The 15,150-nt window shown below is 39.8% G+C and overlaps 1 protein-coding gene across 1 annotated transcript in view; it reads left to right on the forward strand.

The window, feature by feature from the left end:
- Positions 1-15,150, forward strand: part of sbf2 (SET binding factor 2) — a 551,470-nt gene that overhangs the window by 317,068 nt on the left and 219,252 nt on the right. The window contains exons 7-9 of the mRNA XM_060838903.1: positions 1,630-1,762; positions 4,928-5,036; positions 6,989-7,102. Coding sequence (XP_060694886.1) covers positions 1,630-1,762; positions 4,928-5,036; positions 6,989-7,102 — 356 coding nt within the window. The remainder of the gene's footprint in view (positions 1-1,629; positions 1,763-4,927; positions 5,037-6,988; positions 7,103-15,150) is intronic.

Consider the following 15,150-nt stretch of genomic DNA (forward strand, 5'->3'; position numbering starts at 1 on the left):
AAGTTTTCAATGTTTGTTGCTGTTATTGTCATAGAAAAAAATGTTAGAATGTGAAAAGTTGTTTAAAGCATGTTGTAATATTGGTTGGACAGGTAATTGATGTTGGTCCAATTATGTATAGTTACTTAGACTAATTTTTCTCCTAACTTCTCAAATTATGAACTCCTGATAAATACCATACATTAGATGTTTGAACATGTGATATAAATGTAACTAGCGTGATGGGTGGATTAATTTTGTGAAGTGATTTAGAGTGAAAAATGTGATGCTCTCCTGTGTAGGCTGCAACCAGCAAAACAGGAAATGCATATAATCAATGCCAGATCACATGATGTACTTTCGGAAGTATTAGCTAAGGACATTATGGAGAAAGTGAGGACTGTAGATGCTGGAGATCAGAGCTGAAAAATGTGTTGCTGGAAAAGCGCAGCAGGTCAGGCAGCATCCAAGGAGCAAGAGAATCGACGTTTTGGGCTAAAGGGCTTATGACCGAAACGTCGATTCTCCTGCTCCTTGGATGCTACGCTTTTCCAGCAACACATTTTTCAGCAAAGGACATTATGACCAATATTTACAAAACATTTTCAAACAATAATCTAAAAATGTAATTCAGTTTTTGTTTTGCTTAATATTGTTTTGCATTTTACTTGTTGTCTTTTCACTATTAATGGTTTAATTAAAAGCATTCTGAAATTAAAAACAAAGGAAAAGGCACCTCATGGGAACTGTGGGGAGTACTTTACATACATTCCATTTAAAGTATGCAATGATACATTTTGACCTTATTTCAATTTGGAACACAGACAACGCAACACTGTGGCTATCAAATTTTAACCTTTGGAATGGGGATTAATTTAATGATAAAAATGATATATAACTAAGCTTTATATTTAGAGGTAATATTTTTAGACATACAAATTTGCATTTAAATAAGTCATTCGTATTTAATATTGCAATTTTATTCTTTAGTATTAATTAGTTTTTAACACAGATATCCAATGCATTTGAGGTTCATGCAGACAAAACGCTTGATGGAATTATGCATATTCTAATGTAGTATTAAAAATCTTCATCACTTTTTCTTCACTCTTGGCACATTGATGGTAGTGAGAAGGCAGTGTTTGTTGTCTATTCCTTGTTACTCTGAGAATATTAAGACAAAACTCCATTTCCAGTATGGATCTTTGTAGGTGTTAATGAACCCAGTGAGTTTAATGAAGGTTTACACTTTGAATGATCATACCTGGTAATCTTTTAGTTTCCCATGGATATATAGACTTGGAAGCTAAAATTGATGACTGACTGTCATTGTATATTAAGTTATTTCTAAATTATTTTTCATGGCATGTGAGTATCATTGACAGCACAAGTATTTGTGCCCAGACCTAATTACATTGAGATCTAGGTTTTTGACCCAGCGACAAGCAAGGAACAATGGCATATATTTTCATGTCAGGATGGTATATAATATTTTACATGCCACTCTAAGTAAAATACCTATAACTTGCTTGTTAATGTAGCATTGGTGAATTAAGCCATTCGAATTTATAGGATGCGCAAGTTGGGGTTGTGTAGGAACAAAATTGTTCTTGTAGCACAGTCATTTTAATCAACTTTTTCTTTTCAAAGGTATCCAGCAAGTGTTCAGCCTTTTCTGTGCTGTGCTCACGGAAAATAAGGTTCTTTTTCATTCAACCAGCTATCAAAGACTCAGTGAAGCATCCAGAGCACTGGAGTCTTTAATATTTCCTCTAAAGTATAGGTGAGACTTTTGTTCTTATAGTGCTATTTAATAACTTAAATAGTTCACTGTTTTGCTCCTTTCTCACATTGTTTAGATATCTATATGTTTTAAAGCTTTCTGTGTGTTCTCCAGTGGGATCAACCATTAGAATACATGATTGATAGTTTTTGGATTGATTTTCAGGCTAATCCAAAAATTAGGTAAGCACTAAAAATGCAACTGGCAGATAAAGATAAAACTTAGATTATAGTAGAAATTAGTGAAATGAAAGCAGTCATTACGTTGCGACGTTATGGAATTCAGTGTTTAGTCTGAAAGGCTGTAAAATGCCTAATCCAAAGAGGAATTGCTGTTACTTGAACTTAGCTTGACCTTGATTATTCTTCTTTAGGCATTTGCACACCCTTTGGATTATTTATTTTGTTTTGTTATTTGGGTCCATTATGTACCCTTCTTTAGCCTTACTTTAACATTGATTTATCCATTTAATTTCACTTGACTTCAACCCAACTCAAGTCTTTCCCTCCGTACTTATTTTTATCTGTTAGCGCTCTTGCCTCTTCGACTTCTAATGCAAAAACAAACTTAAAAAGTAGACTGTTCCTGACACTACCGATGCTGTCAAAATTGCTCAGTATTTCCAACTTTATTTAATTTCAGATTTCCAGCATCACAATACATGGCTTTTACATAGTTTAGATTATTGCATGATTTACAGGCATTGTGATTTTACATTAAGAGCTACTCCAAAGGAAACCTACAGCGTTGATTCATGCCAGCTAGCTTGCAGACTGCTTTGAAGTTATGGTCCTCAATTTGTTCTCTAGAGCTAGTGCAGAACTTTATTGCCATTGATGGTAGCAGTAAGAAGTGTTACATTCCACATGAAGTCTGACTACTTTGTATAAAAATGAAAGCCCCATGATGTCAACACAAAAAAAGATAATGGACAAGAGTCCACTATTATTCACAAGTTGTACTAACAAAGAACCTAAAATCAATATGATTGAAACACTAAATGACAGGTGAAGAATATTTCAAATAATATATCAAATTGCAGTTTATTAATCATTACAGCAAAAATACAATTGACTTAGTTACTTAATCCTAAGCACTCACATCACTTGCTGCCCAAATGTACAATCTCTGCCTTTTTCATTTGGTTTCTCATGCATGGGTCTCTCATTTCCTTCTCTAATTTGTTCCCTGTGTAATGTTCACTGGCAGCCAAAGGTACACAACTGTGGAACCTTCCTAGCCAAGACTCCTTGGAGACCCCATTTTCTGATCTCTTTGAACAGTCCAGCAAAATTTGAAATAGAATTAGTCCTATCCAGTCCAAATCCCCTAGACTCTGTATCTTTGATTTTCTGTCCTTTTATTATATACGTGGCTTCTATGTAAAAAAGAAACTGGTCCCTTCAACTACAGATTCTGGTCTGCACACAGTTATCTGTATTTCTCTGCTTTATGGCCACTTAGATGTCAAATTAACTTCTTCATCACCATTGCAATATTAAGTCACCTGTACATTTCTCAGAATTGTAATGACTTTGATAAGACAAACTAATTGTCCTTTCCAGAACAATTCTGGTGCTCTAAAAATAAGAAAGGGAATATGCTCTTTCAGTGTAGGATTTGGAACAGTTTTGTTAGTTTTCTTTAATTATTTACTTGTACAATGTAGGGATCACTGGCTGACCAGCATTTATTGCCTATCCCCAGCCACCGTTGAGAAGGTGTGGTGAGCTGCAATCTTGAAACACTGCAGTCCACATTCTGTGGATTGACCTACAATGCTCTTAGGGAGGGAATTCCAGGATTTTGACTGAGTGACAGTGAAGGAATGGTGATATAGTCACTACATTCCCTATAGAAGCTGATTGGTTATTTTCTAAATTAATTGTGCACACAGTCTTTTCAACGAGGAGAGAATAAAATCATTAATTGCATCATAATGACCAAAGGAAGTGCTTTCACCACATTGTACCATTCAGCCATCACTTTGGTTGAATTTGAGTAAAAAAACTTCATTTGTCAGTCAAATTGTCCAGTGTTATTATCAATGCTTTGTTTGCTGCTAGGCAGTTAAGTTTGAGAGCGCATAATGCTTTTAAATCTGTGTCTTGGTGTCTGTTGACCTAAGGTCCTTTTTGGAGAGGCATGTTACATTGACAGCCAGGGCTGGATTCATATATAAAAATCTGTATCTGTACTGCTTTGTTTTATCTTTGTAAAATATTTTGTGTGGAAAGTTTGTTTTTTGTAGTGACCAATGAATCAAGTTGGATAAAACAAAACACTTTCCATAACACTTCTGCAAGATACCCTTTGAGTAATAAAATCCTGTGAGTCTGGTTACCATTCATATATATAAGTAAACCACACAACTTACAGTCAGTAAGGATCTATGAAAAATAATGAGGGAAATGACCAATTAAATAGCTGAGACAGGGATGCTGCCAATAAGAAAAATAATCTTTATCTTCCTTGAATTCCATGGAATCATGCAAATCTTCCGGAACTGATAGACAGCCTTTGCTTTCATACTTTATTCGATAGATGTAACCTTCCAAAATATAACCTGCACGATTATCAGTTGAGAAGTAGTATTAATGAACATTAGATCCTCAAGTCCCAGAATCGGGTTGGGATACAAATCTTTGAATCCAAGGAACAATGCCCCATCTGAAACACTGAAAATTAAACAAGTCATGTTTTTAAAATAGCATATGATAGCCAGAGGATGTCTTAGTTTTACAGATACTGATGAGTTGTTCTAACATTGACATCATTTATTTATTTATTCATTCATTCATGAAATCCTAAACTAGTTTCATTTTCATTTTCATAAAATTATACAGGTCATGTCTTGATTCTGCTCAGTGATTAAACAAATAATGCTAATTCCTTTGTTTGTTTGAACTGATGATTAAATATGAAAAAACTCAGCCAGAATACATCTTTGATTTCAGCATTTTTTAAACAGTGAATTTATCAAGAAGCTACATTGCATTTGTGTTTGCTCTTCAAATGTTATTTATTAAGCATTGGTCTCCATAAACAACAACCCAAAGTTGGTGGGGGAAAGAGATGCTAATTGAAAATGCACGAGGAAACAATTGTGACTTTTTTTGGTTTCTGTATGAGGAGATTTATGCTGCCAACTCTCTCTTTCCCCAGTTACCCTTACATTCCGATTCTCCCTGCACGACTGTTGGAAGTGCTAAGCTCACCAACTCCATTTATCATTGGTGTACACTCCATGTTCCACAGTGAAATTAATGACCTGGTATGTTGCAGCTCTTTTAACTGTTTATTCAGAAGACAATTCTGGATTCTTTCTGGGTTTTTTTACACAACATTATATATATGTTATTACCAAAAAGTGTTTTATTCACCAGAATTATGTATTGATTTGAAAGCAAATCATTTACTTAAGTTGCTTTTGTACGTCAGGATATCTGAACTTTTGAGATTGACTGTCTTGAGTCATATCAGAAAGCGTTTTAATAAATCAGCAACATGAGCATATGTGAAAGAGAGTTGCCAGCCTTCTGTGACATTTTTCTTTGCTTCAGCATGCTCCAAAGGAGTTGGCTCAGGATAGCAATTGATTAAAATTGCAAAGGCACTTTCTTTTATCATGGTGATACGTTCGTCTGGGAAGGTTATTCCTGAAAATAAAGCATGCATCACTGCAAATATTTTGTCATTGACAATAAATTGATAGCCTGATGAGACAGAGGGTTGTAATACGATGATTAATTGCTTACAATTGAGTTTCATCAGAGTGCTGGAATTTAGTGATTCAGAGGGTAGAGGGGTTCATGCCTAAACTTTTTCAGCCTTCAGAAATGTTTGTTGTATAAAAGTTAAACTTTGCTAAAAAGACTAGAAGTTGAAGGTTTTTACCTTGAATTCACCAGGATTAGGATGCAAGATGCAAACTTGAAAAATTTGACACAAGTTTAAATAGCTTGAGAAGCAGGTGCTGAATAATTGGTTGCACCATCATCGACTTGGAGATGCACCAAGAACAACATGTCCCATTGACCTTTCAGAGCAGGCAATATGCTGGCTGAACTCAACCAGCCCATGTTTGCAAGCCTCAGAACAGAATGTTCACCAGTAGATATTGTTTTGCTATTGCAAAGTCATGTATGTGCTAAGTGTTAGGAGAAAGTGATTCCTGATGAAGGGCTTATGCCCGAAACATCGATTTTTCTGCTCCTCAGATGCTGCCTGACCTGCAGCCTTTTTGGCTGTGCTAAGTGTTACACCAGAAACCAATTTAGATCATCAGCCAGGCTTGCAATGTGATACATTTGCACCTGCTACTGTTTCAAACAAAAGGAAACTGTATATACTGTACGTGGTATGATTTCCATGGCCAAGCTGCTATGGAGTCTGTTAATCTCTGCTGCATTCCCATGGCAGCCCACTGGCCAATGAAGTGTTTGCCTACCTGGTTTGAGAACTACGAATTGACAGTTAGTTATTTTTACTCCATAATCAATGTCAAAGATGGCCCAATTCATAAGAGCACACTTCTGTATTCTTTAAATCAGTATCCCTTTTCTCAATTAGTGTTTCATGTCCTACTCCTGTTGGGCTGAAGACAAAAACCTTCAATATCTTTTTCTTTTTAGCAATGTCTAAATGTGTGATCACCATCAACCTGTGAGACTGTTACCAGTAGGGTTCCAGAAGTCCAGAGAACTTATTTTTTTAAAATTTAAATGCTATCACACTGGTTCGATTTGATGATACAAATCAAATGAAGATGACGGTAGACACCGGCACTGAACTGGATAAGCCACAATTGGATTTGAATTTCCTTAAGATGTTCTGAAATTTAAATCTGTAGTCTTCAAAATTAATAAAGAAAGCAACACCAATAAAGAAAAAGTTGTTCATTTAAAACTAATAGATTCCTCCTGTTGGTAAAGAGGCATTTGTATGAGCAGGAATGTAAAATTAAGAGCCTTAACTGAGCTGGAAAAATATTTTTCTCCATCCAGAGATGGAGATGGCATCGGAATCAATGACAGCATTGTTCATTAGGTATCAGGGAGAACAAAAAGGATTAGACTGCTGCTAGTGGAGAATAAACAGCATGTGGATTTTTTGGGCTGACTGCTTTGTCTTAATTTTGAGATTCCTATGTCTGTGTGATTGTTATTATTGCAAACTGATTTCCAGTTTTAATGTTTGTATTTGTTTCTGAATTTCATTTACTAGTTGGATGTGATCGTTGCTGATTTGGATGGTGGTACTGTTAAAATCCCAGAATGCATTCATCTATCCCAGTTACCAGAGCCCCTCTTACATCAAACTCAAACAGCACTTTCTCTTGTAAGTGGAGTCTTCCATAGCAATATGATGAGAATTTGAACTTTACCGCAACTATGTATGTATTCAAAATTCCAGTTGCATTGTTGAGCAAGCTGATTTAGTTATAGTCTAAAACAGAGTCTGTATGGTCGTTATGGGGGCATTTGAGGTTTTCTCCCCAGGGCTAAGAATGTTATACTACAACACAAATTTGACATGATGATTTATTTCTCTACTCTGGTTGTTTTCATTATTTCAATGTCAGACATGCACTCTTGCAATGAAAGCATAACTCCTTGACAGAATTCAGTTGAGCACCGATTTATTTTTGTTCATTGAATCTCTTCATCCCTTTTCCTATCACTTCATTCTCTTTCATCTCATGTTTTCACCTTTACCACTGCTTTCTAGTTTGTTTCTCTGCTTTGGCTGCTGTGTACAGCTCAAGATTAGAGTGGTGCTGGAAAAGCACAGCAGGTTAGGCAGCATCCAAGGAGCAGGAAAATCACTGTTTTGGGCAGGAGCTCTTAATCAGGAATGAGGCTGGGAACCACTGGAGTGGAAAGATAAATTGGGGGAGGATGGGGGTGTTGGAGAGTGCAGTAGGTTGATGGAGGTGGGGTTAATGGTGGTAGATCAGAGAGGAGGGTGGAGCGGATAGGTGGGAAGGAGGATTGGCAGGTAGGACAAGTGCTGAGCTGGAAGGTTGGAACGGGGGTAAGGTGGGGGGACAGGAAATGAGGAAACTGGTGAAGTCCACGTTGATGCCCTGGGGTTGAAGTGTTCCGAGGTAGGAGATGAGGCATTCTTCCTCCAGGTGTCGGGTGGTGAGGGATTGGCGATGGAAGAGGCCCAGGACCTGCATGTCCTCAGCAGAGTGGGGGGGAGAGTTGAAATGTTCGGCCACAGGTGATGGAGTTGATTGGTGCAGGTGTCCTGGAGATGTTGTCTAAAGCACTGTGCGAGGAAGCATCCAGTCATCCCAATGTAAAGGAGACTGCATCGGGAGCAACGGATACAATAAATGACATTAGTGGAAGTGCAGGTGAAATTTGATGGATGTGGAAGGCTCCTTTGGGGCCTTGGAGGTGAAGTGGGAGGGGGAGACGTGTGGGCACAAGTTTTGCAATTCCTGCGGTGGTAGGGGAAGGTGCCAGGAGGGAAGGGTGTGTTGTTGGGGGACGTGGACCTGACCAGATAGTCATGGAGGGAACGGTCTTTGCGGAAAGCAGATGGGGTGGGGAGGGAAATATATCCATGGTGGCGGAAATGTCGGCGAATGATGCGGTTTATGCAGAGGTTGATGGGGTGGAAGGTGAGGATCGGGGGGTTCTGTCCTTGTTGTGGTTGGAGAGGTGGGATTTAAGGGCGGAGGTGCGGGATGTGGATGAGATGTGTTGCAGGGCATTTTCAACAAATGGGAGGGGAAATTATGGTCTTAAAAGGAGGAGGCCATCTGGTGTGTTCTGTGGTGGAACTGGTCCTCCTGGGAGCAGATATGGGGAGACGGAGGAATTGTGAATACGGGATAGCACTTTTGCAGGAGGCAGGGTGGGAAGAGGTGTAATCCAGGTGGCTGTGGGAGTCAGTGGGTTTGTAAAGAGTGTCAGTGTTGCCCTGTACAGCTGTTCTGTTGCTGTCCATTACGGTTTTACCCTCCCTCGTTATCTTTGATATTTTTCAGTCTATTCCATCCTAGGCTAAAAGTGTTTCTTGTTTCAACAACTTGCTTTTATTTGGCAATCCATCTATTGTATCCACAAGATCTGACAAAGCCATTGCTGATAGAATTTCTTTAGCTTTTTCCTATGTGTTATTGATCTACTTACCACTGTAGTGTAGAAGTATAATGATGACAACTACTCTGTGCCAGGGCTCAAAATACATGCGTGATGATAAATTCACCCCAAAATAACCAAAATGCCTGGGAAAATAAAATCACTGAAGCAAAGTCATTCTATATGTATAGATTGGACAGTATCTGTGTGGAGTTGCTCTTCCAATTGCCAGCAGATCCTCTCCCACATTTGCTGCTCATAGCCAATAGCAACCAAGAGTGAGTCTATGTCTGGCCCTTGGGAGTCTGATAGAGGCTGCTAGGATCATGCATGATGTTGTGAAAGGGTTGAGAAAAGGTTTATAAGGATGTTGCCAGGGTTGAAGGGTTTGAGATATAGGGAGAGGTTGAATAGACTGGGGCTATTTTCCTTGGAGTGTTGGAGGCTGAGGGGTGACCTCATAGAGATTTATAAAGTCATGAGGGGCATGAATGGGGTAAATAAACAAGGTATTTTCCCCAGGGTATGGTGGGGTTCCAAAGCTAGAGGAGCAAGATTTAAAAGGGATCTAAGGGGCAACTTTTTCATGCACAGGATGGTGCATGAATGGAATGAGCTGCCAGAGGAAGTGGTGGAGGTTGGTACAATTACAACATTGAAAAGCATCTAGATGGGTATATGAATAGGAAGTGTTTGGAGGCATAATGGCCAAAACCTGGCAAATGGGACTAGAGTTATTTAGGATATGGTCAGCATGAATGTGTTGGACCAAAGGGTCTGTTTCTGTGCTCTATATCTCTATGACTCTGAGTACAAGAGGAGGGAGAGAAAGGAGCTGCAGTCAGTCTGGGTAAGAAGAAGAAGAATGCATTGAGTGAAGGGATGAGACTACAAAAGGTAGAGAACGTTCTATTTCGGAGGATGGATACTGTTCTTTGGAGCCATGAGCTTGAGTCCTGAAGGTTGTATTGTCTGCCTGGTACAATGGTTTAAACTTATTTCATCATAACTGAGAAGAACTTGGAGTGGTGGGGAGGGATCCAGTTGTCGTCTTCCACATTGGTAAGAACAACATTGGTGGGACTGGAAAGGAGGCTTTGCTAAAGAAATTAAACAAGAACCAAATTAAAGGCAGAAATTATAACCTGAGCCACAGGAAAACTGGCACAGGGTAAACAAAAGTGAAGGACTTAAATGCATGATTTTGGGAGGAATGGGTTTTGGTTGCAGGGCACTGACACCAGCGCTGGAATGGAAGCAAACTATTCCAGGGGACAGGCTTCAGTTGAACCATCCTGGGAACATAATTGAAATTGTGATGAGGACTTCAATCTGAATAGTGGATTGGAGATTGGGTGGGATAGGGGGGTGGTGTTCATTGTCTTTGTAATGGCTGCAAGATTATGTTTCTCAGATATCAAACTGGAGAACTGCATATGTAGAAATATGTACTTTCCAAAGAACAGATCATAAGGAATGGTGGGGTACATACAAAATGGAATACTTACAACAGCAAGAAATGATCTTGAATTGGAAATGTAAAATCGATATGGGATGATGATAAGAAATTACAAGAGGAAGAACAACACTAAAGAGCTATATTTTAGGACTTGGAATCGATCAGGAGATAATGAGAGTGTGTATACAAGAAAGTACATTTAATCATTTCCACCACCTCCATATGGACCCCACCACCAGAGATATATTTCCCTCCCCACCCCTTACCACTTTCCACAAAAACCGTTCCCTCCATGACTACCTGGTCAGGTTCATGCCCCCTAACAAACCACCCTCCCGTCCTGGCACCCTTCACTGGAATTGCAAAACCTGTGCCCACACCGCACATCTTTGCCACACTTTATGTTTGTTCTTTCAATATGATACAGTGTTTAACTTCCCCAGATCATGGTTGGTTCATCCCCTCCCTAACATCATTCTTCCTCACTTGGATAGATCTTTGTTGGAGCTGTGATCTGTTTTCCCATACGTCTGCCATTGTTCCTCAAATATCTCTTTACACAACTCCTTTCACAGTTCATTGCAACAAATCCAATTTTATTGTTTTGTAATTACCTTAATTGAAGTTATCATAGATGTTTCTGACCCAGGTTTTGCAGTCTCCGATTGAATACTAATTCTATCACGTTTTGGCCACTGTTTCTTAAGAGACATTTTACTCTGAAATAACTTATTAAATAGGCTTCATTATTCATTAGCTGATCCAAAATAGCCTGACCCTTGGTTGGATCCACAACACCTTGTTTTAGGAAACTGTTTTGCATAAGCTGTACAGATTCTTCCTTGTAGGCAAAAGTGAGGACTGCAGATGCTGGAAACCAGAGTTTAGATTAGAGTGGTGCTGGAAAAGCACAGCAGATCAGGCAGCATCCGAGGAGCAGGAAAATCGACATTTCGGGCAAAAGTCCTTCATCAGGAATGGAGGTAGGGAGCCTACAGGGTAGAGAAATAAAGTTTGGGGGAGGGGGGTGCTGGGGAGAAGGTAGCAAAGGTAGGTGAATGGGGGTGGGGATGGAGGTGATAGGTCAGAGAGGAGGCTGGGGGAAGGTAGCAAAGAGTACAATGGGTGGATAGAGGTGGGATGAAGGTGATAGGGCAGAGGGGAGGGTGGGGTGGTTAGGTGGGAAGGGAGATTGGCAGGTAGAACAGGTCATGAGGACAGTGCTGAGCTGGAAGGTTGGAACTGGGGTAAGGTGGGGGGGAGAGAAAATGAGGAAATTGGTGAAGTCCACCTCGATGCCCTGGGAAGGGGAGCCCATCAGGTAGGAGTTTCTGGGGCTATTTTGGGAGGCATAGCAAAAACGCAGAAATACTAAAGGGAGGATGAGGCAACAATGGATAACAAAGGAAGTCACGGTACAGTACAAGAGCAAATGAAAAAGCATACAATGTGGGAACAATTAGTGGGGAAGCCAGAGGATTGGGAACCCTTTAAAAGCCATTGGAGGATAACTAAAAAAAAAGGAGTGGCAGATGAAGTTTAATTTAGATAAATGCAAGGTGCTGCATTTTGGAAAAGCAAACCAGAGCAAGACTTGTACATTTAATGGTATGGTCCTGGCGAGCGTTGCTGAACAAAGAGACCTTGGAGCGCAGGTTCATAGCTCCTTGAAAGTGGAGTCGCAGGTGGTTAGGATAGTGAAGAAGGCGTTTGGTATGCTTTCCTTTATTGGTCAGAGCACTGAGTATAAAAGTTGGGAGGTCATGTTGTGGCTGTACAGGACGTTGGTTAGGCCACTTTTGGAATATTGTGTGCATTTCTAGTCTCCTTCCTATCAGAAGGATGTTCTGAAACTTGAAAGGGTTCAAAATAGATTTACAAGGATGTTGCCGGAGTTGGAGGATTTGAGCTATAGGGAGAGGCTGAATAGGCTGGGGCTATTTTCCCTGGGGCATCAGAGACTGAGGGATGACCTTGTAGAGACTTATAAAATCATGAGGGGCATGGATAGACAACGTCTTTTCCCTGGGGTCGGGGAGTCCAGAACTAGAGGGCAAAGGTTTAGGGTGAGAGGGGAAAGATTTAAAAGAGACCTAAGGGGCAACTTTTTCCACGCACAGGGTGGTGCGTGTATGGAATGAGCTGCCAGAGGAAGTGGTGGAGGCTAGTACAATTGCAACATTTAAAAGGCATCTGGATGGATGTATGAATAGGAAGGGTTTAGAATGATATGAGCCAAGTGCTGACAAATGGGACTACATTAGGTTGGGATATCTGGTCAGCATGGACAAAGGGGCTGTTTCCGTGCTGTACATCTCTATGACTCTAATAAGAGGGGGAAGAAGATGAAGTAGGAGAGTAAACTAGCTAGTAATATAAAAGAAGATCGCAAGAGCCTTTTTGAATACACAAACTATAAGAGAGAGGCAAGAGTGAAATTTGGATTGCTCCACAGTAGCACACCAGAACTTTGAGAGTAGTGGCCATCATGAAGGAGAATGTATTGGGGTCTAAAAGTGGCTAAATCAACCACACCTGATGGATCCACCCCAGAGTTCTGAAGGAGAAAGCTGAGGAGATTGTGGGGTGTATTGATCATGAAGTTTCAGGAATCACTGGAATTAGGGAAGATCCCAGAGGATTGGGAAATGGCCAGTGTAGCACACAGTTTGAAAAAGGGCATAGGCAGAAGGCAGGAAATTATACCTGACCTCAGTCATTGGTAAGATTTAAGAGTCCATAATAAAGGATAAGATTGTGGACTAGAGTGTTACAAGGGGACATAAATTTAAGGTGAAGGGTGGAAGATATAGGGGAGATGTCAGGGGTAGGTTCTTTACCCAGAGAGAGGTGGGGGCATGGAATGCGCTAACTGTGGGAGCAGCAGAGTCAGAATCATTGGTGACCTTTAAGCAGCAATTGGATAGGTACATGGATAGGTGCTTAAGCTGGGACAAATGTTCGACACAATATCGTGGGCATAAGGGCCTGTTTTGTGCTGTATTGTTCTATGTTCTACTTGGCAATGCATGGTAAAATAGAACTGAGTCAACGTGGCTTCGTCAAGGGGAGATCATTCCAGACAAATCTGTTAGAAATCTTTGAAGAAATAACAAGCAAATTAGGCAAAGGAGAGCAAGTGGATGTGATTTATTTTGATTTCTGGAAGGCATTTGATAAGATGTTGCATGGCAGGCTGTTAAATAAAATCACATGCAAGATACTGGCATGAGGATTGCCTGACTTGCAAAAGGCAGAGTGTAGGGATAAAGTGGTTTATTTCAAGATGGCATCCAGTGGCTAGTGGAATTGCATAGGGGTCAGTGTTGGGAGTACAATTATTCATGTTGTACATTAGGTAAAAACAATGACTGCAGATGCTGGAAACCAGATTCTGGATCAGTGGTGCTGGAAGAGGCAGCATCCGAGGAACAGCAAAATCGACATTTCAGGCAAAAGTTGTACATTAACAATCTGGATGAAAGAACTCAGGGCAACGTTGCTAAGATTGCAAATGAAATTAGGGTAGGTAAAAGGTAGTGTTGAGGAGGTGAGAAAATTGTAGAAGGACTTGTACAAGCTAGGAGAGTGGGTAAAGAAGTGGCAGACGGAATGCACTGTGGGGAAAATGTGATATTATGCACTTTTATTGGAAAGTAGAAGAGTTGAATGTTATTAATGGAGAAAAACTGCAGAAAGCTCTGGAATTTGGAAATCTTCATGCATAAATCATAAAAAAGCTGACATCCAGGTTCAGCAGGTAATAGAGAAAACAAATGGAATGTTGGTCTTTATTTCAAATGAAATGGGAGATAAAAAATAAGCTAGTCTTGCTAAGATGAGACACTGCACTAGTTAGATCACACTTGGAGTACTGTGCACAGTTTCGGACCTGATATCTAAAATGACATATGGCATTGGAGACAAGCCAGAAAACAGCTTACTGGGTTGTTCTTGCTCGTTCTGCCTTCTAAAGAGAGCTTGAGTAATCTGGGGCTATATTCATTCAAGTTCCAACCACTGAGAGTAGACCTTATTGAAATATAGAAGATTCTTCTGGGCTTGATAGAATAGTTGCAGTGAGCTTTTTTCCTCTTGTGGGAGAGTCTAGAATCAGGTGGTGTAATATGCCCATTTAAGGTAGAAATTAGGAAAGATTTCTTCTCTAAACGTGTAGTGGATTTGTGGAATTCTTCAACGCAGAGGGCTGCAGAGACTGAATTGTTAAGTACATTCAAGATAGATGTGGAATCTCTAAGAGAATCAAGGGTATCGTCAAAAGGCAGGAAAGTGGAGTTGAGAAATATTAGATCATCCATGAACTCATTGAATGGTGGGCAGATTCAATCGACCAGATTGACTATAAGACACAGAAACAGACGTAGACAATGTGTAAGTATCTAGGTTAAACAATTGTCTTGTTTTAATTGTGCTATGTACAATTTCATGCACATTTGTCCATTTTAAAGAAATAAGTAAAATGTTAAAAATCTCACACCAGGTTATAGTTTAACAGGTTTAATTAGAAGCACTAGCTTTCAGAGTGCTACTCCTCCATCAGGTTGTTCCAAAAGCTAGTGCTTCCAATTAAACCTGTTGGACTATAACCTGGTGTTATGTGATCTTTAACTTTGTACACCCCAGTCCAACACCGACATCTCCAAATCATAAGTAAGATGTTTGAATTTAGCAGCTTAAACAGAGTATGACACCTATCTTTTAAAAAGAATCATGAATTTTGGAAAGTGACTTGATTACTTTAGTGTATCTGTGGGACAAAGCAATTTGAAAAGGACATCCTGATACCATGCCAGAAACATTTGTTCTTAATT

Source organism: Hemiscyllium ocellatum, chromosome 18, assembly GCF_020745735.1.
Source record: "Hemiscyllium ocellatum isolate sHemOce1 chromosome 18, sHemOce1.pat.X.cur, whole genome shotgun sequence".
NCBI classification, from domain to species: Eukaryota; Metazoa; Chordata; class Chondrichthyes; order Orectolobiformes; family Hemiscylliidae; genus Hemiscyllium; species Hemiscyllium ocellatum.